Source organism: Physella acuta, unplaced genomic scaffold (genome assembly GCF_028476545.2).
Source record: "Physella acuta isolate Inbredline_101_S28 unplaced genomic scaffold, ASM2847654v3 ptg000340l, whole genome shotgun sequence".
NCBI classification, from domain to species: Eukaryota; Metazoa; Mollusca; class Gastropoda; family Physidae; genus Physella; species Physella acuta.
In genome coordinates, this window is record NW_026731859.1 from 120,622 (window position 1) to 148,530 (window position 27,909).

At 35.5% G+C, this 27,909-nt stretch overlaps 1 protein-coding gene across 4 annotated transcripts; it reads left to right on the top strand.

Annotated features, from left to right (window-relative positions):
* Nucleotides 1–22,048, top strand: LOC131941018 (acyl-CoA dehydrogenase family member 11). Of its 4 annotated transcripts, none has more exons than XM_059299993.1 (14): nucleotides 1–71; nucleotides 5,416–5,715; nucleotides 5,911–6,009; nucleotides 6,239–6,372; nucleotides 6,658–6,757; nucleotides 8,150–8,273; nucleotides 10,818–10,960; nucleotides 11,818–11,967; nucleotides 12,149–12,243; nucleotides 12,358–12,607; nucleotides 12,767–12,859; nucleotides 13,007–13,277; nucleotides 15,341–15,407; nucleotides 21,090–22,048. In XM_059299993.1, exons 2-14 carry the CDS (start codon nucleotides 5,425–5,427, stop codon nucleotides 21,211–21,213), a joined length of 1,941 nt encoding a protein of 646 aa, XP_059155976.1. In that variant the 5' UTR covers nucleotides 1–71; nucleotides 5,416–5,424; the 3' UTR covers nucleotides 21,214–22,048. The 4 variants fall into 4 exon arrangements, with proteins under 4 accessions (XP_059155976.1, XP_059155974.1, XP_059155975.1 ...); XM_059299991.1 differs by having other exon boundaries at nucleotides 9–186; XM_059299992.1 differs by having other exon boundaries at nucleotides 9–186; nucleotides 5,424–5,715.
* Nucleotides 22,049–27,909: the final 5,861 nt, after the last annotated feature.

The window sequence follows — 27,909 nt, forward strand, 5'->3', positions numbered from 1 at the left end:
TTTCCCCTTTGACCTTTACACTTTGGACTTTTGTTTTGTGTTCAGATAGAGATATATCTTCAAAATCTTCAGTAAAGTTTCTTTACTAGAATCTAGATTCTATACTAGATCTAGAGATCTAGATCTTGAGTCTAGAATCTAAATTCTAGACGTCTTTAAAGCTTATCTAAATCTAGATGTCGACTGGTAACTACTAATTAATTACTAACTAACTAAACTTAACTACTACTAGTACTAGAGTAGAGTCTAGACTCTAGACTCTAGAGTCTAGAGTCTCTAGAGTCTAGCTAGATCTAGTAGTAGTAGAGACTCAGTCTAGAGTCTAGACTAGTCTAGACTCAGAGTCTAGAGATTAGAGATGCTAGCTAGATATCTAGATCTAGAATAGATACTAAATACTAGAATCTAGATCTAATCTAGATCATTACTAGAATAGGTCTAGATCTACATCTAGATTTAGACTCTAGATTAGATCTAGAGTTACAGTCACCAATTCAATACTAGGTCTAGATCTAGATCTAGATTCTCTAGAGAAGATCTAGAATCTAGATTCTAGATTTAGTGATTTTTATCTGTGGCTGCCAAAGAGAATAAAACTCAGAATAGGGGCCTAAAGAATATGATTAATTTATAATTATTAATTAGATCTAGTAATTAGGCCTAATGCTAATGATTATCAAATATCATTGATCCATTATCAGTTACCACAATAGACAATTATTTAATATTAGTTATTAGACTCTAGATCTAGTAGAAATAATATAGGCCCCTAATTAATAGATATAATCTAGGCTATATTATTATAATCATATAATCTAAGTTTTTGTTTAGTCAATTTAAAAGTAGGCCGATGCTAGCCGGAAAAAGATACGCATGCGCAATGGAGAGTAACTACGACTTGCCATCGCGGCGATGTTTTCGATGGTACTGCGCATGCGTGTGTTTACAACCGAACATAGCCTAACAGTTAACACCAACCCTAATCCTATCCCTAACCTTATCCCTAATCCTAACCCTAGCCCTAAAGGCCTAATCCTAACCCTAGTCCTAATCCTTTCCCTAACCCTAGCCCTAATCCTATCCCTAACCCTAATTATAGCCCTAACCCTAGCCATAGGTCACTGCGCAGAGCTATCTTTTGCCGACTAAGTGGAGACGTAGGGGAGAAAAATCTTCTTCCGAGTAGTCACTTCGTTAAAAGTATTAGTAGGACTAATATTAATATTAGGCATTTCACTAGGCTAACCGCTAACCTTTACTTTAGAGTTTCACTTTAGGACTGAGGTAAGGCCCAGTATAAAAAAGTATATAGATTTTCTATATAGCCTAGCTAGGCTTTAGGCCTAATTAGAATAATTTCAAACTAATTTGAAATTAAGATTAAGAGGCGTAATCACTAATCTATTTTGAAGTAGATCTAACTAAATCTAATAACTATTTATAAAGTTATTAAAACATTTATTTCTACAGGCCTACCATGCCCTATCTAGTATCTAATATGATAACACTAGCGTACCCGTCCTCGCACTTTGACGCGGGAATAGAAGAAAGTCTGACAAAATATATAAGAAGGGTTTCATTAATGCGTTACCAATCCTATGTTCTGAGACGCGTGACCTTGTTTTCTAAAACTGAGTTATTTAAAATTTAAATGTAAACAATGCCTGCACTTGGATCATAAATATCGAGACACAGGTTTACCTACACTACCGCATGATAACCTTGAGTGTACGTCAATCACCCACCGAAATAATGAGGTAGAACACACTTCGGTGACTGCCCATGTGTCAGGGACATGGATGGGCACTCTTGGGAGCCCCCAATTACACTACTGTAGAGGCGCCATAGCCGGGGTGCTTCGGGTCATGAAATCTTCGGTGTGCCTGTTAAAGATTTAATGCTGAATATAGTTTTACCCCTTACCCGCTATGCAGGGCGCACGATTAGCGGATGCCAAGTGCTAACATAGCCGCTCTGGAACTCTTGGCGCCAAACTGTGTATTGACAAAAATCGCACCCTTCCGGGTTTTGTTAACAGAAACCTTCCAAGGAGTATTCTCAGCAACTCCTTAAACTTTTATAGCACTCGTATGAAAGGTATCGAACCTCATCTGACTTTCATTTTTTTTAATGTACCGTATATAGAGAAGAATCCCACCCTCCCGGGGTGCAAAATTATAAAAGATTTATTTACAGAAATCTCCCCTGGAGTGTTCTAATCAACTCCCCAAAGTTTCATAGCACTCGGATGAACGGTGTCGGACCACATTCGACTATTTTTTCTATATAACTTTTATAGATAAAAATCGCACCCCCCCCCCCGTGGCGCCGCCCTTGCGAAATTAAAAAAGATTTTTTTGCAGAAACTTCCCTTTGAGTGTTTTAACCAACTCCCCAAAGTTTCATGGCGATCGGATGAAAGGTGTCAAACCCCAATCAACTTTTATTTATATATACCGATATAGAGAAAAAACAATTTGCGCAGATAATCTTCTATTGGCCATCGCGATCTATTGATGGTGTTTTAAAGCAAATATAATTTATGTTGAGATCATAAATTAGGAATCACTAAAAAGTAGAAAATAAAACAAATATAGGTGGAGGAGTTTCACTCACTCACTGAGTAAATCCAATACTAGGCTCTTCTGGTCATTTTAATTCACTTTCTAAATACACTTTTAACACTACACTTTATCCCTTAACTTAACAAAACTTAAAATTTACATTTTTTAACCTTAATGTTACTTTGTTACTTTTAGCTTAAATTTCTTCACTACATTTCTCTTTGTTGGTGTTTCCCACTTTCTCAAATAGGTTCTAAATTAAATAAACCTATCCCAGGAGGTTTGTTTTCCTCCCTTTTAGAATGTTTTGGAGATGAGTTAGGTAAGTGTCATTGCGGCGTGTTTCTTTCCACAAACTGTCAAACCCACTTATCCAGTTTCGCAGAATTTTGCTTGTATGTTCAAGCAAATGTTAGCTTGCTCAATATATATAAATAAATACATATATATATATATATATATGTACTACATACCCATCCCCGCGTGTTAACGCCGGAATAGAAAAAAGTCCGCCGAAATATATAAGGGTGTCATCCATGCATTACCAATCCTATATTCTTAGACTCGTGACCTTGTTTTCTAAAAGTGAGTTATTTAAATGCGAACAATGCCTGCGCTTGGATCATAGATATCGGGACACGGGTTTACCTACACTACAGCGTGAAAACCTGGAGTGTACATTAATCACTCACCGAAATAATGAGGTAGAACACACTTCGGTGACCGCCCATGTGTCAGAGACGTAGAGGGGCTCCTTAAAACTAACAGGTGCCATCATGCCAAATAGCATCCTGTTAACAATCATGCAGATTGCATCATTCGCTAAAGTGACACAAATGAACAGGATTTGTTATTTAACAGGTAAAAAATTATTTGACTTTTTTTAAACATCAGTGTGACTGTAGCAATATGTTAGCGTCACTAATGCTCTATTCTTAGATGCTAGATCTCAATTTCTGATTGGATTATCAAAAATAGATGCTAATTGCATCATTCGCAAAGTGACGAAACTGTTTGGATTTTTTTTACGGACAAAAAGTAACATCCCAGTTAATAATCTAACCTTGGTTAATTTTTTTGATTATTAAAATAAAACGTATTACATGGCCCTAAGCGGCCCATGTGAACCTTTGGGGGCCAAAACGGAAATTTTTATTTGCAGCCTAATCGCATCCTACCAGGGTGCCAGAGGACACGCCTGATTCAATTTAGTAAGCGTTTGTAACGCGCCATCCTATTCATTGTCTATCACACTGTTAAGACTGAAAGTATTCACCATAGCGCTCACGGGAAAGACCAGGGCGCCAAATCGTATCCTGCCGGGGGGTCGCCCATGCAAAATTAAATCGACTTTTATTTTTACATACCATATATATAGAGAAAGTAAAAAGTTATATTACTATTGATTAGATAATACTATTGACTTTTATTAGGGAGCTTGTCAACAGTATTAGAAACTGTAAGAAAATCACGGCGCCCCACATTTTTCATCGCTTATAGTAGAGTGATCGCTTGCATTATTGTGATGTATAGCATTTATTTTCTACTTTTTAGTTCAATCAGAAAACGTGGGTTTTTTAAAACTTTTTTAATGATAATTATTTTCTACTTTTTAGTCTTTGTCTGTTTGTTTGCATTAAAATCTTGCTATCGATTTTATCTTTTCGCATTCACTTTTTTTTTGGGTAAACGAAGACAACTCGTAAAAAACACGTGCCTTGAACCCGTGTCGAGTGGGTTAGCAATCGTGTGCCCAACCACTCGACCATATCGTCTCCCCCATACTGGCCACCAGTTGTTCCGGTTGTTTGTACACAAACACCGCGTGACCATAAACTCCGTAAGCCAAAAGAGGGAGAGTACCGAACCTTGTTTTCATCAAATTACAATGACTGGGTTATGTCCCCTTTTCCCACGTTTTTTGTACAAATATATAGTGGTCTAAAAGGATCAATAAAATGTTTCCATGGATGAATTTAGTAATAATAACAATTGAATATTCTATTGTCATCGGAAACAAAGCTTCCCTGAAAATTTCAGCGCGCTAGCTAACTGGGAAGTGCCCGAAATTTCGATCGCAAGATTTGATTGGAGAACCAAACAAACAGACGCGAAAGCAAGTTAAAGAAAACGTGGGAAAAATGAATTTATGCTCCATAGTGCTCTTTGTCAAACAACTGCCTGGATGCAGGTGGTCCCATTAACCAACCCCTGGTGCTAAGATGGTCATTGGGGAACTCAATGTGCCCAGCCATACACTACCAATTTAAATATTAGAGTTGTGCCCTGAGTTCCCCTGCAGCTATTTAAGCACATGGGGTTCATTGACTGGGAGCCCTGCAGGGTTTGGGGATACTATTTGCACCATGGGCATCTGCCAGCATGTTGTGACCTCAAGTGTCCGGGCTCCTCTGTTGACACTATGGTGTCTACATTTGTTTAAAAAGTCTGATACTAGGGATATGGTGGGCTGCTACAAGCAATAACTAAACAGAACCAAGGGTTACACCCAGCGCCCCTGCAGTAGTGTAACTGATGGCTTCCAAGAGTGCAAAATAAGGGTGATCTTCTTATATCAATGTTTTCTGGGGCGTCTGGACAAAGAGCCCCCACAACTAAGATCTAAAAAACACAGAGCCTGCATTGCTTACATTTTAATAATTCAGTTTAAGAAAACAATGAATCCCTGAGATTGCAGCAACATGAAATAGGTACACTAATTCACTATTAAGCTTCAAAATGTAGGCCCTATACATTTATAAATTAAATATTTTTTTTGCAATCTATGAAGCTTTTGGAAAGATGATAACACAAACTAATTTTTAATATGATACTAAAATTGTTTTTCAAGTATTACAGAATGCTAACATGTAAGAACAAGCTATTTTTCATTCGACCAAGCATATGTGGATTATTTCATGGATCAGCACCATTATCATTCAACTCTGCTGATACTAGCAATTTAGTAAGCATGAGAAAGAATGAAAACATTGAAGTAAGTGGAGCTTCATTAGAAAAACTTACTCAGTCTTCAATGCCTTTTGCTAGTGCCAAAATAGGGAACTTTTTCCAAAGTGGCCCAGAATTAAAAAACCAGTACACTCAAGATTCACTTTTAAAGAGTTACTTGCGACACCATGTACCAGATAAGGTAGGCCTTATATGTAACTTTTTAGCTATGCATTAAGATCTATCTCTGATACTTATTTACATTATCTTAACTTTTCATGAGGAGGGTTTCTTGATTAGTTTTTGTAAAATTCCTACTCTTTTGACAAAAATGATTTTTAAAATTTAAATCTTTTCATTTAAGATATTTTCTTGAAACAATTTTTAAATTCCTTAGCATTTTTCTATTATTAATGCTGACCTTGAAAGATTTGGGGACAGAGTAGCTGGAGAGCTCTACAATCTTTCTCTTCGAATGGAAGCAGAGCAACCTAAGGTAGTTATGTCTTTAAATTAGTCTGAAATGAATTTGGTAAGAAATATCTGCTTAAAGTAAAATAATCCGGGTAAAAAGATGTTACGTTTTATTTTAATGTTATATTTTCTGTGTTAGAGTTGTATGAAGTATGTGTAGTAAAAGAACTAAGGGTAACATTGACCTTAATCAATCTTAAACCTAGTGTTCTAAGATTTTTTTAAGCAAGCTACTTATCAAAAAAATTCAGCTTGAACAAACAAATGCCTGGGGAATGAGGGTAGACAAGTTGATTACATCAACAGCATGGCAAAGAATGAAAGAGATAGCTGCAGAAGAAGGACTTGTTGCTTGTGGATATGAAAGAAAGTTTGGTGAATGGAGGTAATTTTTTTAATAATACAATTTAAATTGCAAAATATACTCATCCTTCTGTTTAGTGTTGCTTATACATCTCCTTCACACACACACTCAGGACGTGCACACGCATGCACACACTTATATCAGTATTTAGTTTTTGTGTGCTTTAATCACTGTAAAGTAAATTTGTTATTCTATCTCAAAGACCATTGAACAATCATAAGTCCGTTTTGCCTGATAAATCAAGAATCAAATACTGAACATCATGAGAGTAACACTTAAAAATGAAACGCAATTATTTTTTTTAAGTCGATTGTATCAGATAGCAAAGTTCTTTCTCTTCGAACCCTCTGGTGGGTTATACGGATGTCCACTAGCAATGACAAATGGAGCTGCAAAAACGCTTGAGGTATTTTTTTTCTTTCTGTTAGATCCTATCAGGTAAAGCATGATTCCTGTTCACTGAAAATTCTGCCCTAGCTTTTTTCTTTAGGCCTAGCTAAATAATCAGATTGTGGTGCTGAGTTATCTATCTATATATACATATATGTATATACATATATATATATATATATATATATATATATATATATATATATATATATATATATATATATATATATATATATACATATATATATACATATATATATACATATATATATATATACATATATATATATATACATATATATATACATATATATATATATATATATATATATATATATATATATATATATATATATATATATATATATATATATATATATATATATATATATATATATATATATATATATATATATATATATATATATATAATTAAACCAAGCATGCCTGCTGTGTGACCCAGCATACCTGGGCTTCACCATAAACACTATGAGGCCCTAAATTTGCTTGGATACTATGTATGGTTTACTAAAATTGATCATTAAATTATATATATGTGGTCAGTTAATTAGGGGTCCTGAACAGGTGGGTCAGGGCTATTACTTGATTTAACCTCTGGCACCCCAGCTGTCAGGTGACCCAGAGCGCCCAGGCTCCCTTTAAGTACTATGGCTCCTATATTTGTTTTAAAAAGCACCCTACACTAGATCACAGTGGGCTATTACATTAGATAACTAAACCTAACTAGAAATGGCATCCTGTTGTTGTACCTCACTATAACGGAGGGTGATTAGCGTACACTCAGTGTCTACATATAGCATGTCTATGGAGAGGCTACGATCCTAGAAATATAGCTCTGGCTTTGTTTACTGTAAAATTACAAGGGCACACAGTTGGGAACACTATTATAAATATAAATATTATAAAATGTTTTGTCATGTTATTTATAAACATTCTAAAATTGTAGGTTGTCTGACTATGTAGGCATGCAAAGGCATATAAATAAATATATAAATAAATCCCATAAACGCTGGGGGGGGGGTCATTAGGGCACAATGGATTTGTGTGGTGTGTCTAGGGCTAGTGTCAAATGGCAGCGCCCACCTCTCTCCATGCCTGACAACAGCCAGATGCCTCCATCTAGGCGGGTCACCTTTGTCAAGAACATGTGGCCGTTGAAGTTCATCTAGGAACTCTTGCACTCTAGCTGTTGACCTTTACTGGAAGGTCATACACCTAGTAATGCCGTGTTAGCATCAGTTGTTTGATTTTGGAGTTTTCTCTCCTAGATGAGTTGCTGTCCCCAGCTATTGAGGTTCATCTGCCCAGAGATTTGAACTCTGAACTTTTTGGTTTACCAACCATGAGCTTTACCATGCCAAACATAAAATTACAGATTTCACTTTAGGTACTAAAAGAACAGTGCCGTCCAGTTTATGAGAGAGCTTTCCATCGTTTAACAAGTAGAGATTCTAAAAGAGTTTGGACTTCTGGGCAATGGATGACAGAAAAAAAGGGGGGATCTGATGTTGGTATGTATATATGTTATGACCACAGAAGTGCTACATATTCACCCATTGGCTGGCTTGTTCACACATTAGCTGACTCACATGGTCAATGTCCAAAGAAATTAAAATTGACAGCACATTTCATATATGGCCGGAATGGTTTTGTCAATGTCCAAAGAGCCAAATTTACAGCACATTTTGTACATTGGCCAGCCACTTTGCAAACTGGCCGGGAATCCCTGACAATGTCTGATGGTGTAAATTAATTGTTTTGGCTGCAGTCATTTAGACCCTCTTTGAAAATACCTATGTTTCAGGTGCTGAAGTGGGATAGAGGTGTGTACTATTTAGTACAATAAAATAATTTGGCTATTTCTGTCATTTTCTTTACTTAACAATAATTATAGACCTAATTTCACAATTATAACGATATACACACTCAAAATGTGTTCATTATTTGGACATTAGCCAGTTTGAAAACTGGTTGTATAATGTCCAAAATGAAGACAATTTTTGGACATTGCTGGCCTATAGGAGGTGTAATTAGCATCTGCAGACGATGCACGCTTTGGCGAACTTCGGTCTTGGTATGTTATATAATGTAAACGTATATACATATATGTATATGTATCATCACCTTTTCCCGTTTGTGCCCAAAACACATGGAGCAGATTTTGCTGTGAGATATTTTGTCTGAGATATTTTGTCTGAAATGATTTGTCCTTGATATCATTTGTCCTGATATATTTTGTCCTGATATATTTTGTCCTGATATATTTTGTCCTGGTATCTTTTGTCCGTGATATCATTTGTCCTTGAGATCATTTGTCCTGAGATCATTTGTCCGTGAGATATTTTGTCTGAGATAATTTGTCCTGTTACCGTATACACATACAATCTTACATGAAATTTTGGATGATTTTAGATACCGATGTCTCAAAATAGACTCTTCTAAAATAGGCGTGTTGGGTTGTTAGTATTATTGTAACTTTGACTAGTTTATGGTTAGAAATTAGGTTTAGGCATATGGTATGACTAGGGTTAGGGTTAGCGATAGGGTTAGCATTGACATTAGCAAGCTGTGTGTATTTTAGTTAACTACCAGTAATCTTACACACCTTTGCGGACACTGGTGTAAAAATTCGTTCATCTAACTGAAACAGTTCTCAAGATATCGATATTTTAGAAACAAGAAATTGAGTAAAGTACCACTTCCGGGTTTAAAAAAAAATCACTCAAACGTTCAAATAATTCTGTAGGGAGCCAGACATTTTCCTGAAAGACACTTGCCCAAATGCCGTTTGACCGAAGGCCGATTTCCCAAATGGACACCTGACCGGATGCGACAAATGCCCAAATGGACACTTGCCCAAATGCCGAAAAATGTTAATATTAAATAATAAATAATATTACCAAATAGACATTCTTAATCAATTCATGTTTGAAATTTTAATAATCAACACAATCATAAGCATAAAAACAAAGTTGGTAATATTTTTAAAATTCAGTTTTTATTTTTTGCAAAGTGAGAACTTGCTGTATTCTTTAATAAATTTAAGTTGATATTGAGGGCAGTGTCTTTATACTCTCTTGATTAATGTTTTGAACACCTTGTTTAGCCTAAATGTTGCGGTGGTTATATAGCGTCTATGACACGCTGTAGGCGGCGCCACGTCTTGCAACATTCATTCAACAGGGACGCATTTGTTTATCTTGTTATGCTTAGCTTCTGTGGTGATCATTTCACAACAGAACGCGCACAGTCTATGTGGCAAATTTAAAAAATAAAGGTAGTCAATTATGTTTTGTTTCCATTTAATGCACTTTGTTTAGACAATGATTGAAGTGATTACTTTATAAAGAAAGCAAAATTCATTTAAAATCATAGATAGAAAATAAAATGTATTTGTACACTTTATATGCGGCTGGGCATAGTGCTGACCACACTCTCTTCATATGCCGAGGTCACAGAAACAAGTGAACTCTACTTCACTTGCCCCATAGACCGTCAGGTTTGAAAGGGAAACTTTACTTTACTTACACTTTATATAGCAAATACAAATCAATTAAGAATGTATGCATGGTAATATATATTTTACGTTTTCTTTCTTTTTTGTTTAAATATGTAAAGCTTATCAAAATTTCAAATTTTAATTGACTGCAAATAATTATTTGGTAATATTTAATGTCAACATTTTTTGTGTGCAAGTGGCTTTCAGGCATTTGTCGTATTCAAGCAAGTGTCCATTCGGGCATTTGTTACATTTGGGAAATCGGCCTTCGGGCATGTGGCTTTTGGGCATTTGTCGTAGACCCGATTCTGTGAATACTATTTAAAACATAAATGAGAGATTTTAACCACAACACAAAATAGTACCAAAGTTATCAGTTTTTGAGAAACTGGAAATAAAGTAAGTTCTACTTCCGGTTACCGAAAATCACTTAAAAGTGGATAAAAACCTATTTATAGGACATAATATTTATATACAAATCTTTGTTTAGGTTACTGCTAATGATTATCTATCAACGTGCTTGTCCTGTTGATTTACAATTTTTTTCTTTTTTTAGCAGGAGGAACAGAAACTGTTGCTATCAAACAGACTGATGGTTCTTATAAGTTATATGGATACAAATGGTTCTCTTCTGCAACTGATGCAGATGTAGCATTGACTCTTGCAAGAGTGTTGGATGCTAATGGAGCAGTTGTTGAGGTTCATTTTCTTTACTTAAAAAAGCTATGTAAAGTCGATATGGCCTACTAATTGATATATATTGTTAACAAGCCGACCCATGGCGTAGCATATGCCACTATTTAGTTGTTTTATTTTCTACTTTTAGTAATTCATAATTTGTGAATTGGACACTACCAATGCTGCGACTGAAAATATTTTGCTTTAAAACACTATCAGTAGGACGATTATCCTCACCCTCCCCACCCCAGTGAAAGCAGCTGTACGTGACGACAGTTTACAGACCACAATGAACAGTTCAAGCAGAACTTGTTTCCCCCCCCCCCCCCTTTAGTTTTAAATTGTTAAAAAACTAAATTATCTGCCCCTAATAGCCGTCACTAATACCGGCTCTATGGTTTAAACATTCGACTTAAACCATAGGTCACCAGACTGGTAGGGGTGATAGCAATATGGTCTGTTGCGCATGGATTGAGAGCGAGGGGGGGGGGGGGGTGGGGGTGGGAGGAGGGTTAGATAGTCGTCTTGCTTGCATGGTGGTGTCCACGTAGAGAATTATATATATAGATACAAAAATTAACATATGTTATTCTTATGAAATAGTTTTGTAATCGACAGAATTCTCATATCCAACCATAATAATTTAGTTTTTTGATTAGTTTATTTTGGGTAATTAAATCATCATCTATAAAGGCATTAAAGGTCCGTGTTTTCATTAATCTGCAATCTTTACTTGAAAGCTGATTGACCGAGCCTACAGCTTCTCAAAACATATTTTAAACTTGCCTTAAAATATATTTAAAAATACAGTATTCACGTGAGGGGAAATCTTTTTAAAAAAACATGTTTTTATATTATTTACATATTTTTTTGATTAGGGAACTCGAGGGCTATCCCTATTTTATTTGGAACTAAGAGATGAACACGGGGCTATGAATAATATTCAGATGTTGAAGCTCAAAAATAAACTTGGGACTAAACAGCTCCCAACTGCTGAGTTATTGATTGATGGGGCTCAAGCAATTAAGGTCTGGTATAAAAACGTTGAAAAAATTACTTTTTGACTATTTATTTTCTATTACTTTAACCCTTGATTGATTTTGTCTAGGTCTAATATTTTTCTAATTTATGTTGAGAATATTTTGAAACCAAATTTATTTTTCCCCTCCAGTTATGTTAAAATTAATTTGGACTAAAAACTTTACCCAGTTATCAGATGATGGTAGAGGAGTTGCGTCTATGTCACACATGTTGACATTAACTAGAATACACACTGCAATGGGGGCAGCTTCTGCAATGAGACGGTATGAATAATTTTGTTGATATTTTTATATTTCAATATTCCTAAACTACTTTTAAAACTTGTTATATTTATTTTTAAATAAATAGTTTTAGACTTTTAATTACTCTTTTCAAAGAATATGTAATCTTGCAAAAGACTATGCCATGAAACGTAAAGCATTTGGGAGGAATCTTCACAGCCAGCCCTTACATGTTCATACACTTGCTGAGATGGAGGTGGAAACTAGAGGAGCAACTATATTTGTATTAGAACTGGCACGTTTGCTGGGTAGACAGGAAGTATCTAGCAGTTCTCTTCAGCTTGAAGAGGAGAGTGAAGTTTTGAGACTTATTGTTCCACTTGCAAAGCTGTATGTGTCCAAACAGGTACATTCAAAAAGCAGTAGTACTCTAGTTTATTTTGTATGCATTGAGCACTCAATTTTTCATTATCTTACTTTTAAATACTTTTAACATATTTTTTTTAATAAAGCCAAAGTAACATAAATATGCCAAATGCCTCTACTCATTTAATGTTTCCCCAAGTCTGTTGCAGTTGTTTCTGAGGGCTTGGAATGTTTTGGTGGCCAGGGTTATATAGAGGACACAGATTTACCAAGAATCTTGCGAGATACACAAGTAAATTATTTAGGCTTAAGTTTTTATTCAATAAACTTTTTTTGGTCAAATATAGATGTTTAAATTATCATAATTGTGACATTGTTATTCTGCTTGTAAGAAAAATGGAATTGCACAAAGAATTTTAATATATATTTATCACTATAGGTAAATGCTATTTGGGAAGGAACTACCAATATTTTATCCCTTGATGTGCTGAGAGCAATTATGAAGTCTTCAGGCTCAGTTCTAAAATGTTACAAAAAAAATGTTTTAAAGAACTTAGAAACAGGTAGAAACAACAGTGCTCTAATGCCTCAGATTAAAACACTGGAAGAATCTTTGGATAAAGTTTTGGCTTATTCTTCTAAATTATCAAGAGTTTATCTTGAAATGGCATCAAGAGATTTGGCTTACAGTCTGGCTGCAATTTACATAGGTAAGTTGATTGAAAAAAATTCCAATACATTATATTGAAATGATTTATTTTTAGAGAAGTCGGTATACATCTTTTCTTTTAACTCCCTTTTCTTAACTTATTATCAGTAGGGTACTATTAAATTTCTTTGACCATTTCAAAATTACATTGTTTCTAATTTTTTTAAAATCATTTTACCTGGACTATACATTGCTTGATTATCATCATCTTTTCTCTTTTGAGTCCAAGACACATGAGGCAATAACCTTGGCATACTTGGGGATATTGTGGTCAGCACTATGCTCAGCTGTCTTAGTTTCACTAGTCAGGTACTCATCAGAACCTGGGATTCAAACCTCGAGACTTAAGTGTTAGCAGCATGACCACACTGTCCCATTTGCTTGATAATACTATGGTTTGACCCTAATAACACATCGATAGTTTGATGATTGCTTTATTTCTGATTGAATTGCACTTTTTATTAAATAAACCTTTGTTATTTTATGCTTTTGAAACTCTAACCTTAGGGAGAGATTGGAGAAGGGTCTGAAAAATGTTGATTTTTGTAGACTGGGAAGAGGGAGGGGAGGTTGGGAGGTACTGGTCCATGTTGACATCCATATGTTACATTTAATATAAAAAATTATGGTTACAGCAAGTGGCGGCAACCTGTTGAGACGGAAGAGCCAAAAGTTACAATTTACAAAATTTCCCAGTTTTTAAAGAGCCACCAACAATGTTTTTTCAACATTTGGTATTTGATTAGGATTAGTTAAATAAATTTAATTTCTTATTTGAAATAAATAGCTTTAATTATGAAATAATATTAATTCATGTAAAAACATACACATGTTTCACCAGAATAATAAAATTATTAATCAAATAATGTAAGCCTACTATCCCAGTCCAGTTTAGAAGCTGTTCTTTTTTAAAAAAAATTTCTTTTTACGGATAACACCGGCTCAGGAGGTGTCTCCCATTAGCCAGGCAGGTCTCAACACAGCAAACTCAGACTAACTGGCTTGAATATCGGTTTGATTACCGTGTATTGGTCGCTTCTGTCCTTCGGTTCTCACCAGGCTTATATTCCACCCTACCGCCAAGTGAAAATGAAATTATATAACTGTTAATATTTGTACAAGGAGCTGGAGAGCCGCATCCTGACATCAAAAGCCGTAGGTTGCAGACCCCTGGGTTACAGCATATATATATATGGTTACTAACTGAGTGTGTCACAACAGACAAGACATTTAACCTGTAATAGCAAAAGTGAAGCCAAAGTTTTTTTTTTCTTACAGTAGTCTGTTATGATTCGTCCATTATGAGTAGATAATTGCAAATGAAAATTCACCCACTTGACAATTAAGTCAAAATGCAAAGACAATCCTTATGTCTTGACTTGGTTAAATTTTAAAATTTACTCTCCTTAGGTTTGAAAACGTTTGTGAACACTGGCTGATAGAGCATCATTATTTAATAATCTTGTTATCTCCCCTTCTGATGTTGCCTATTGTGATCTTTAACAAAATTAATTTTTAACTACTAATTCATTAATTGGAAATGCACTTGTCTATAGAGTTTGACAAATAGCTTCATAAAAATGGGTCAAACTTGTAAAATTTGATTTAGCACAAACTTACCCTCAGATTGGTTACCCAAACACCACCCTCTGTTTTTAGCTTAGTAATGCCTCTTCTTTTACTTTTATGGCCAAAAAGGTTTAAAAACTTCATATTTGTTTATAGTGTCAATTTTTTCATCCGATGGCTTATTTATATAGGCTACAATAGGTTCAATCACTTTACACCATTAACTCAGCAGGATTTGCTGTTTATTTTAAAGCTCTTTAATGGCATCAACAGTTTTTACCTTATATTTTGATTGTATGAAGCAACATAATAATTTTCTGTTTAATGGAGTAGGTAGCAAATCATTACAGTGGAGCATTACTTGTCATAAAACATAAAATGAATTATAACATTGATTTTTATTGACAAAGCCATCAATTACAGCAGAAGGGTGAAATAAGGATAGCATTTTTATTGTGTTGAGCTGTTGCCACTATATTTTGTAATATCCGACAGGTGCCTTGTTGGTTAATCATGCTTCACATCCAGATGCCACCAGCTCAGATATTTATACAGCACAGCGGTCAGTAATAAACAATTAATTTTTCTTAGTAATTAGTAACAGTGTAGTTGTTTGTCTTTAAATACTTTTGCAAAAGTCATAAATGAGTAATACAAATACTAGTTACAAGATCACTAGGTAGAAGTACTTAAATTACTGAGAAGACATAGACAAAGCCATGACATCCCCTTTCCCAAAGCAAATCATCAGTTTTTCACTCCTATACATAATTATGCATATCATATATATATATATATATATATATATATATATATATATATATATATATATATATATATATATATATATATATATATATATATATATATATAATGTGTGTGTGTCTTAAATATCTTTATCATATTAATATCTTTAACTACTTCCCCTTTTCAAAAATGTTCATATAAAAGCTTTTAACTTTTGTTTCCCATAACATTTCACTATTAAGCACTTGGTGAAATATTACATTTTATGTAATGATGGTGACAGATATGGCCAATGTTTTACCTTGATGTACGGATGCGTACATTGTCACCAACTTCAGCTTGTTTAAATTTGTTGTCCACGATGTCTTGTTTATTGTGACACAATCTGCAGGTAATATTTCCTCTGTATCCTTCCGCAAATAGCATGGACATGGTTGCCACAGGATCCACAAGAACGGGCTGCACTTCAATGTTTTTCACAAACTATACAGAATCTGTTCGCCACGTTATTGTCACGCAACTGGTCTGGACGTTCCGCCACGGCAGCAGATGTGTTAGCTGAGGATGTCGTTGCATTTATGGCAACCTCCATTTCTTGTTCCATGTTCTCAAGATCTTTCTCAGTAACTAAACTATCGAGTGCCTCTCTTGGTAGATTTGAAGTGCTAAGTCCCACTTTTGCTTTGCATCCAAACAAGGCTTCGTATGGCGATTGTTGGATTCCTTGATGAAAAGAACGATTTTTCCCACGTTTTCTTTAACTTGCTTTCGCGTCTTTCCAATCAAATCTTGCGATCGAAATTTCGGGCACTTCCCAGTTAGCTAGCGCGCTGAAATTTTCAGGGAAGCTTTGTTTCGGATGACAATAGAATATTCAATTGTTATTATTACTAAATTGATCCATGGAAACATTTTATTGATCATTTTAGACCGCTATATAATTGTACAAAAAACGTGGGGAAAAAGGGACATAACCCAGTAATTGTAATTTGATGAAAACAAGGTTCGGTACTCTCCCTTTTTTGCTTACTGAGTAGTTGTCACGAGGTGTTTGTGTACAAACAACCAGAACGTAACAACTGGTGGCCAGTATGGGGGAGACGATATGGTCGAGTGGTTGGGCACACGATTGCTAACCCACTCGACACGGGTTCAAGGCACGTGTTTTTTACGAGTTGTCTTCGTTTACCCAAAAAAAAGTGAATGCGAAAAGATAAAATCGATAGCAAGATTTTAAAGCAAACAAACAGACAAAGACTAAAAAGTAGAAAATAATTATCATTTAAAAAGTTTTAAAAAACCCACGTTTTCTGATTGAACTAAAAAGTAGAAAATAAATGCTATACATCACAATAATGCAAGCGATCACTCTACTATAAGCGATGAAAAACGTGGGGCGCCGTGATTTTCTTACAGTTTCTAATACTGTTGACTCTCTACAAGCTCCCTAATAAAAGTCAATAGTATTATCTAATCAATAGTAATATAAATTTTACATCTTATATTAACAATGACCGATAAAAAACTTTTACTTCGGCGCCCCACGTTTTTCATCGCTTATAGTAGAGTGATCGCTTGCATTATTGTGATGTATAGCATTTATTTTCTACTTTTTAGTTCAATCAGAAAACGTTGGTTTTTTTAAATACTTTTTTAATGATAATTATTCATAAATTGAATGAATTTGAGACTCTCAGCCCAATCGGCTGATTCATTTGTTTGCATCCATGTCATCATCATGTTTTGAAGATCTTGGGTGGCACGTTCGACAGAATCTTGGCTTTGGCTATGCCTTGGTTTTCCGTGAACTAGTTTAAATTCAGGCCACATGTTCTTTAGTTCAGAAATAACTTGATAAACAAATTCTCTTCTATTATCTGATTGAAAAATACTTGGGGCACCAATAGCCGTGAAGATATCCAGCAGCTGGTAAGCAACTGGAATGCAATTATGTCGGTATTTATCATGCAGTCCAGTCAAGTCGCGGTGATGGGTCTGCTTCATTTGGTATTCCCCTTTTGTTGGGGAATTATGGTTTCTGACGCCCACGCCAAATCAAGTCGCTTTGACACTATTGTTCAACTTACAAGGGTAGCATCGAACGCGGCAAAGTCTTTTGTACGTTCGGTCTTGTTGCACGTGGTCGGTGACGCCGACTGTCTTTGATTTTGTTCTTTGATGATTGTCTCACCTCGTCATCATGGAGGAGGCTGTCACATACAGTTGTAGCCCATATATAGAAACTAACATGGATTTACATTTTTTTTTCTTTTGACAGCCATCTGCTATGTCTGTCTCATGGTCTGACGGCCCTTTTGGTCCATCTCGCCTTGCATATAGAAATAGAATGATATACAAGCAAGAGCTAAACAATACGTTACTCTCAATGAAACCGCACCCAGAATAATGAAAACGCGATCACAACTTAGTCTAGATAGAACATTGGCCAGGACATACCGGCCAGTGCGCGCAATACGCTCTTAGTGCTAAGTTTTTCGGGCTTTGGATAAGAGAGCCGGCCAATGCACACATTGGCCGTCCAATGCGGGCTTTGGTCGCACTTCGGGCTTCGACCGTAACATATATGATGATATATATATATATATATATATATATATATATATATATATATATATATATATATATATATATATATATAATTTCCTTTCATATTAACCCTATTTTTGTATCCTAGTCCTCGACATTCTTCATTGTGTAGGCTAAGCAAAATTTCTCCAGTAGTGTTAACCGTATCTCTTTTGCTCATTTGCTTGTTGTATTGTATAGTATTGAAGTCCTAAGACAAGACTAGCATAAGTAGCATTCCTTGCAGTCTACTACAGGCCTGCTCACTAAAAATGTCTACATCGTTCCAAATACATTAGGGTATCTCACTAGGGTGTTTTCCCAAATTTACATCCCAGGTCATGTCTGGCCTAGGGCATCCACCCCCTTTGTCACCCAAAAACCCAGCTCTGCTTGGTTCACTGGGTCTTATCCAGCAATGTAACACTCGAACGTGGACACCTTTTTCTTGGAGTTTGGTATCCAATAGTCATAGATATTAGATGCACAATTATCCTATACCCACACCCTACATATACTCATGATTTTTATATTAACCACTGGTCATTTAACCAATGAAACCACTTTATTGACGCAAAGCAACTCAGAATGATTTCCAAAGTCCTAATTTCTTGGCATGTTATCAAATTTTCTATAGTGATTTGTAATCAATTGCAGAACTGTCAAAAGTGAACTAATACCTTACTAAAGAGCTAATAATATTGAGTAATCTGTAAGAGAGGGGAACATTAGATTCCCTTCTATGCAGTGGCGTAGGTAGGGGGGTGCAAATCAAAAGTTTGAGGGGGGGGGGGGGGGGGGTGCGCTAATCGAAAGTTTGACCCCGGGTAAAAATTTGAAGCCCCCCCCCCCCCAATGAGACGATCCTGGCTCCGCTAATGCTTCTATGTATGCATTGTAACATACATATACATGCACATATGTTTAAATATACGTTTCATAAGTATACATATGCATATAGCCTGTATATATATAATCTATTGGGTTATTGGAGGTGGGGTCTTTCTTCCTGGAGTTGGCCCCGGTCATCGAAACACCCCTGCACGCCGCTGGTTGTAAGAAGCGAAAATATAAAATGAAAGTTTTATACAAATAACTAGCCGGCCAGGCCCTGCTCTGGCTTCTGTGAAAAACCTTTCTGTTAAAGACCATTACCTGTGTGTTTAGTAATCATCATAAACCCGGCATTGCACACCCAAACCACAACAAACCAAAAGCAACAAAACGCAAACATAACGTTAACACAATTACAAATACAAACGAAAACAAAAACCCAACAACAAACCCAACCACAAACACCAATACAAACACAAAGAAAAAACAAACAAAAAAGCAAACGAAAACAAAAACCTAACAATAAACCCAACCACAAACACCAATACGAACACAAAAAAAAAAAAACAAACCAAATCCAAACGCAAAACCAACCACAAACACAAATACAAACACAAACCCAAAGAAAAAAACACAAACGAAAAAAAGAAAGAACAAAACACGAACCAAATCAAAACGCAAACCCAACCTAAACACAAAGAAAACACTAACGCGAACATAAACGCAAAGTGCTCACAGTCTAGCCCGGGGCGGAATCGCATGTTTCAGCTTAATAAACGACTATAATACCCCAACTTACATAGTCTTTTGAACTCACTTAAATGAACGTAGGCGCCAAACCGAACACGGGAGGCCCGGGGCCCCAAATAGCACCCTGTCAGGGCGCCAGAGGACGATTCACTTAAAGACTATAGTAACCTTTCTTATCCATACTCTATCGCACTGTTTAAAGCGAAATTATGCACCATAGCGCTCACAGGATAGCCCCAGGGCGCCAAATTGAACCCTGGTGGGGCGCCGGCGGACGCCCCTGTTTCAATTTAATGAACAATTATAATACTCCAAGCTTATCCGTAAAATACCTACAACATTTGCACTTGATCAATCCCCGCTAATTATGTAATTATTTTTTCCCCAACACCAAAACAAAGTAATAAAAAGTAAATTCTTTTCCACTAATGCAATGTTTTATAAAGGGAAGTAATTATGTTTTCCTAATTTATCAAAGGGAAGTAAGTGCTAAAGGACTAAATATAAATAATTTTCAGACATAATTAGAATTTTTGTATAAGATGATATTTTTTTGAAATTGTGTTTAATGAACATGCCGACAATTATTACTATCAGTTTGAAAAAATGAAAATTATTTCCCAACACTTTCAGTATTAATTTTTTTAACTCATAAATTTAGACCGTGAGCACTATAATAATCTAGCACTTAAATCCATCGAAGTATCCACGACAAACTTATGTTTACATACAGAATTGAGCTTTATATATTAGATTTGACTGTTTCTGTAATTTACTTAATTTTCAAATTAGACCGAAGGGCATAATCATAACGGTATATAAACACCCAAATTATGCTTATAATCTTATATTTGGATCTTTGGCCGGACAGTGTAAAAAAAATAGTAGGTGATATTCGAGCTCTTGTTGTAACTCACAAACGCACACTTTATTCTACTCTTGATTTACTTTTATCACTTTCAACTGCAGTCCATTTAATAAAACAGCAACATGTAGAAGTTTCCTTATCTCAAAAACCTTGCATGTCATGGCATATGTCGTATGTCGAGGTACCACTGTATGTGGATATGTAGAAATATTTGCCTGAAAAAAATGTGTAGGCCTATAGAGGCAATGTTGTAGACAGGTCTTGGGGATGTTAAAAAATGTCCATATAACTCCTTTTTTCCCCTACCACTGCCCCCACCCCCTACCTGTAGCTATGCCCCTGGGTCTAAGTATTTTGAACTGTACGATATTTAATGCAAGTTTGTATTTTTGGTCTTTAACATTTTAGCTAAATTCTTTAATAGAATTGTTTAAGTTTAAAAACAAACTCTCATTCTAGGTGGTGTGAAAAAGATTTAGCTGCACTTTGCAGTAAAGATGACAATAAGCACTTTACCAACACCGCTGAGATGGAAAATGTTAGCCTTGTGTTTGATGGATGTTACCATCAAAGTAACTTGTGAATGCTACATTAAAGAATTTTGCTTAATTAAAACATTAAAGAGTCTGATTCAACCCTACTCCTAACCTTTTCTTTTTTCTAATCAAAATGCTGCTTTAGTTTAATCAAAGAACCATTAGAATAGTAGTGACTAAATACCATAAATGGCCACGCATCAGGGTCCACTAACACTATTTTCCCCATGCCAATTTATAGTTATTAAAAAGTAGTTTATAATGTTTTCTCGTCTTTTTAGTGCATTGTTACATAAAAGCTTGTTATTAAAACGTTTTTTATGAAAAAAATTTCAGTACTTAAAATTTAATTTTTTTTTCAATAGAGTTGCATGACTAAAAACCATTGCGCACCTAATGAACGTGATGACACGTGTATAATAGTGCAGAGTAGTTGGATGAGACAGCCTACTAATTTGGACAAAATTTAAATTAATTGATACAAAAATTAATTAGGCATCTAATGAAGTCAAATTTAATGTCATGTTGCATTGTCTTCCTGTTTTGACCCACGTGGCAACTTTGAACCGTTTCTGTCAGTTAGAAGTGCCCGAATTTTCGCTCGGCTGTTTCGATCTAGACAGACACACTGACGACATACTGACGAAGAAGTGAGTTAAATAAAAGCTTGTAACAACTCCGTAGTCTTGCTTTAGACTAAATTTTTATTTTATATCATAAGCGTTGAGAATATTAAAATTAAAATGTAATACTTAGGCTATAAACATGTATTTCTATTTCACCATGATGATAATATTTTGTGTTATATTTTTAGTCATAATTATAATACTGTATGATCTATCTGTTACCATATTTGAATTTTGAATAAACCCTGAAAAAACTTGGTAGCCTTGTTTTTTTTTCGTCATTCGTTTTACCCTAAATTTTCTCGAATATTCTTATATAACGCTACGGGGGATTGCAACTCGGGATAAAGACGTTATTGTTAATCCATTTTTAATTACTTAAACTTCTTAAAATAGAATAGAATCGCGTAGAAAAAAAGAAATGCGCACCATGTGAACGCTAAACAAAATGTCTATAATAGTTCGGAATATTATTAGTACTTTATAAATTAACGTGCGTTTTGTTTTTGAGAAATCAGAAATAGCGTAAATTACTGCTTCCGGTCAACGAAAATTACTCAAAAATTTGACAGAAGGCAAAAAAATAGATCTTTTACTTATATTAGTTATTAAATTCAAGGGAAAAAAATCATTACTTTTGTCGTAAGTTATTAAATTTGGTGTCACCCCCATCGCAATTGTCGATTGAAATATCAGTTATTACAATTCTCAACCAAACCTTTTTGCTCAGGCAAATATTACAACGTTTAGATGGTGTCCCCCCCCCCCCCCGCATGATATGATAGCTTTAAATTGTGCCCAGATGATACTAACGATGTTTATCTATAGTAGATTATTAATACGGCTAGACGTGGCATTGTTTTCTCTATCGTTAGCAGGTTTACGTCATGGTTGACCCAAACCCACTCTTGTCGGGACTTGTCAACTTAGCTCTTAGAAGACTATTTAACTATTGTTTTCTTTATTTATTTTGCTATTTTTTGGGATTTAATTTTGCATGGGCGGCCCCCCGGAAAGATGCGATTTGGTGCCCTGGTCTTTCCCGTGAATACGTTCGGTATAAACAGTGTGATAGACAATGGATAGGATGGGTAGTTACAAACGCTTACTAAATTGAATCAGGCGTATCATCTGGCGCCTTGGTAGGGTGCGATTAGGCTTGAAATAAAAATGTCTGTTTCAGCTCCCAAAGGCTCACATGGGCCACTGAGGGCCATGTAATACGTTTTATTTTAATAATCAGAAAAATTAAAAAATTAGACTATTAACTGGGATGTTCTTTTTTGTCCGTAAAAAAATCCAAACAGTTTTCGTCACTTTGCAAATGATGCAATTAGTATCTATTTTTAGACGATCCAATCAGAAATTGAGATCGAGCATCTAAAAATAGACCATATTGCATCATTCACACTGATGTTTAAAACACGTCAAATACTTTTTTTACGTGTTAAATAACAAATCCTGTTCATTTGTGTCACTTTAGCGAACGACGCAATCTGCATCATTGTTAACAGGATGCTATTTGGCACGATGTTAGTTTTAAGGAGCCAGTGGTGGTACGCTGCGCCTAGAGGGCCCCTCTACGTCTCTGACACATGGGCGGTCACCAAAGTGTGTTCTAACATATTATTTCGGTGAGTGATTAATGTACACTCAAGGTTATCGTGCGGTAGTGTAGGTAAACCCATGTCCCGATATTTATGATCCAAGCGCAGGCATTGTTTACATTTAAATAACTCACTTTTAGAAAACAAGGTCACGAGTCTAAGAATATAGGATTGGTAACGCATGGATATAACCCTTGTTATATATTTCGTCGGACTTTCTTCTATTCCCGCGCAACGCGCGGGGACGGGTACGTTAGTTACATACTAAAGTAATTATTGATCTGTTTTGACATTTACAATTAAATGTGTAGACATATACATTTCTATATTAAGAGTGTGATTATTTCCCCCAGTTTGCTTGTCTTAATTAATATTCCAGGAATCATTGAGTCAATTTTTTTACAAGGATTACAAAACAGATTGTGTTGCGTTCATTGTTTTTGGATGTATTCTGTGGATAATTTTTTGTTTTTGTTTAGAGTGATAAACTTTTTGTTTTGTTGGCCTAGCGAAGCAATGACACACAGCTAGTGTATATATATATATATATATATATATATATATATATATATATATATATATATATATATATATATATATTGTTACGACCCGATCTACCTAGATCTTTCTATTTAGGATGGGAAGTAGACAAGAACACACGATCTAACGAACACCTTTTTAATAACAACGTAAGTTTAATTTCACAACAGAGATGCAATATATTGAAAAGTAACCGCCACCAAAAATACAACACAAAAATCCTACCACCTATTCTAAACTATACTATCTACAACTACACGTCCTAAATGGTGAGCTGCCGTACCCTGACTCTCAAGCCTAGCCTAGGTCTAATACATCTCGTGGCTTTCCACTAGCTCACAGAGACGACCCAGAGGCAGAGAATTATATCTGTTACTTACTTGTAAAATTTCATTTATCTATCAGAAACAATACTTAAGTTATAGGCTTTTGAAAAATTGAAAGTATAATAAGTTCCACTTCCGGTTACCGGAAATCGTTGAAAGTTGATGCAGAACTTCATATGCGATATAATACTTATCTATAAAATTTCATCAACTTAGCTGTAACGGTACTCAAGTTATCGTGTTCACATACATACACACATACATACATACACATACACACACATTCCCACAAATACGGACTAAATTGCAAAACTATACTTTTCCGACTCAGAGAGGTGTAAAACGTCGAAATTTGTGAAAATTTCGATTTCGATTTTTTGCACGATTACAATAGATCCTCTTTACTTTTTACGAGAAAGTAAAATCAACACATTAATTATATCACAAATAATGCATAACTAATGTACAAAAACTGAAGTTGGAATACGGACATAAGGCGAAATTGCATAAGCCAACTTGCACATTCAAATTTACAATAACGAGCCGATCCGCGGCATATCATACGCAGCTATTTAGTTGTTTTATTTTCTGCTTTTCAGTAATTCTTAATTTGTGAATTCGACAGTACCAATGCTGCCACTGAATATATTTGCTTTAAAACACTATCAGTAGCTCGTTAAGGACGATAACCCCCCCCCCCCCCCCCCCGTGAAAGCAGCCTCCTCTTAGTTACCTCCCCTAAGTTTAAAATCGTTTCAAACTAAATTATCTGCCCCTAATAGCCGTCACTAAACGATTGTAAACATTTAGCGTGAACCACAGCTCACCAGACCATGTAGGGGTGGGGAGGTAGGGAGCGAGCTTACAGCTTGTTTTCTAGCGTCTCCAAGAAGAGAATTATATATATATATAGATTTTTTTTACTAATGTTCGACCCCCCCCCCTCCCCCATGCACACACTTGCACACTCCTGAGCTGTTGTTTAATAGTATGCTTGTTAAGTTGAATTTAGCATTGTAAAGAAACTTAAGAGGATATGCTCATTTGTTTTTTTCTTTAATTTTTTTTTACAGTTTAAAAGATCTGTAGTTTTTAAACACAATTACAATGTTTGGCACACGAAAGTGAATATTAAACAGCAAAAAGGAATTTGAAAACAATTTCGGTTGTCATGGAAACCCGAAAGAAACACCAGCTATTTTCTACTTTTATTTTAGTATATATTACAACCTTTGTCACGACTACTCTTTGATAGAGCTACTTGTGAGAATTCCAGAAGGTCCAAAAAATTGCAATCTTTTCAGTATGTGAAAGTTTTAAAATTTGCACGTGAAAGACAGTTTCTAACACTCTTTCTTTTTTGTTTCTTGAATATTACAAGGAATGCTAGAAGGCTAATAATAAAATATAAAGTAAGGTTTTTGTTTTTTAACGCACCTTCCTTGTCGGAAAAAAATAAACAAGGTTTCATTTTTTACTTTCTCGTATGGGGGAAGTATTGTAATCGTTAAATAAATCGATATCGATATTTTCAAAAAATCTCTATGTTTTACACGGTGCCCTGTCAAAACGGCCCGGGACAAAACGGCCCCGTCAAATCGACCCCCGACAAAACGACCCAGTCAAAATAGCCCCGTCAAAAGGGCCCCGACTTATTGGCTCCCGTCAAATGGGCTCCCGTCATATTGACTTGCGACATATAGGCTCCCGACAAATGGGCTCCCGATATTTAGGCTCCCGACAAATGGACTCCCGACATATTAACCCCTGACAAATAGGCTCAGGACATATTGGCTCCCGACAAAGCGGCTCCCGACATATTGGCTCCCGACATAAGGGCTCAAGACAAATGGGCTCCCGGCAAATGGGCTCACGGCATATAGGCTACCGACAAATGGGCTCCCGACATATTGGCTCCCGGCAATTGGGCTCCCGACATATTGGCTTTTGACAAAATGACTCCCGACATATTGGCTCCAGACCAATGAACGGCATGACCACTATTGGCATAAAAGTAACCATTGTGTCCTCCAATACCACTATAACCTCTTTTAAATGCCCGAATGAAATTTTTTTTCATAAACCAACATTAATTCACAAACAAATCGAGCCCTTAACAGCTAAATACCACCAATTCTAAAGTTTTGATAATGTTTAATTTACAACAGAAAAGATCTGTTGCTTAAAAGCGAGCACAGAAATGTAAATGTATGATATACATGATGTTTATATGATAACAGCATTTTGTTTTGATACCTACAAGCATACTGCAGTTAGAAAGGTACAGCGTGGACCCTTCTCCTCACACACTGAGCTGGAACAGCCTATAACCGACTCAATTATAGATGTCATAGATAGATGACCCTTAAATTAAAACATACTATATTTTATAATAGATAAACTAATATAAAAATAAGGCCTGCCGAACAAGAGATGCATACGTTGTATTACATAAGAGTGTTGGATAAGTTAATTCTAAAGAAAACTGATGAAGGGGTCCCACTGGCAGGTGTCATATTCAATGAGACCGCTTTGCCGGGAGACTAAGTCTCTACAGAAACGGTATTGTCAGTGCAGTGGCGTAGCTAGGATTTTTGGGCCCCTATGCAAAAATTATCAGTGGGCCCCCTTCGTCAGCCGTTAGGCCAGTGGCGTCGCTAGGTAGGGTGTCACCCAGTGCGGCACTTCGTATTGTCACCCCCCTCCCAGGAAACAAAGCATATATATATATATATATATATATATATATATATATATATATATATATATATATACATATATATATATATATATATATATATATATATATATATATATATATATATGTGTGTGTGTGTGTGTGTGTGTCGGCCTACATAGGCCTAAAATTTATATATATGCCACATACTTGTACACGTACGTGTATAAGCTTTAATCACTGCAGACTTAATAGTAACGATGTATATCTACAGTCTGTTTACATTACAGTTGGATGTGGCATTGTTTTCTTTATAGTTTACGTCGTGGTGTCACCCCTCCCCCTCTTGATATAATTTTCGATTTTTACTTAGAAGACTATTTAACTTTAACTTATGGATCTGGAAAAATGGCATTTCATTCTATAAAGTTTGCAATTTTTTGCCTTTGGTGTCACCCCTTTAAATGGTGTCACCCGTTGCGGTCCGCATCCCCCGTCCCGCCTTCGCTACGCCTCTGCGTTAGGCTACAGAGGAGTTAAACGAAGAGATCAACTTCTACTTGCGATGGATATTTTTTAATATATAAATACTAGGCTTTTCACAGGCGTCCGCGCCCAGAGAGAGCCTTTCCAGCATTCTCTATACTATAATTCTAAAATTTCACCATCTGTTAACACCGAAAAACAAAAGCAAAAAATAGTGATTTTGAGAGATCATATACTAATTAAAAAATAATATAAATAATCTTAACCTTTTTCTATTTTACTTATGAACCTTAACATATAATAATCAATGTGGTAGTAATAAAAAAAATTAACATAAATTATTGAGAGTAAGTTGAATATAAAAAAACACGTTTTTCCCCGGAGTCTGCGCACAGAGAGAGCCTTTCCATTATTCTCAAAAAGTCTAAACTTACCATCTGTTTTCATAACACCGAAAAACAAAAGCAAAAAATAGTGATTT

Bases quoted from the DNA above. Each gene is read 5' to 3' on its own strand.
- LOC131941018 (XM_059299993.1), top strand. From the start codon at position 5,425: ATGCTAACATGTAAGAACAAGCTATTTTTCATTCGACCAAGCATATGT. The intron at 10,961-11,817 runs GTTCATTTTCTT...TTTTTTGATTAG, and splicing joins CTAATGGAGCAGTTGTTGAG to GGAACTCGAGGGCTATCCCT. The intron at 13,278-15,340 runs GTAAGTTGATTG...AATATCCGACAG, and splicing joins TCTGGCTGCAATTTACATAG to GTGCCTTGTTGGTTAATCAT.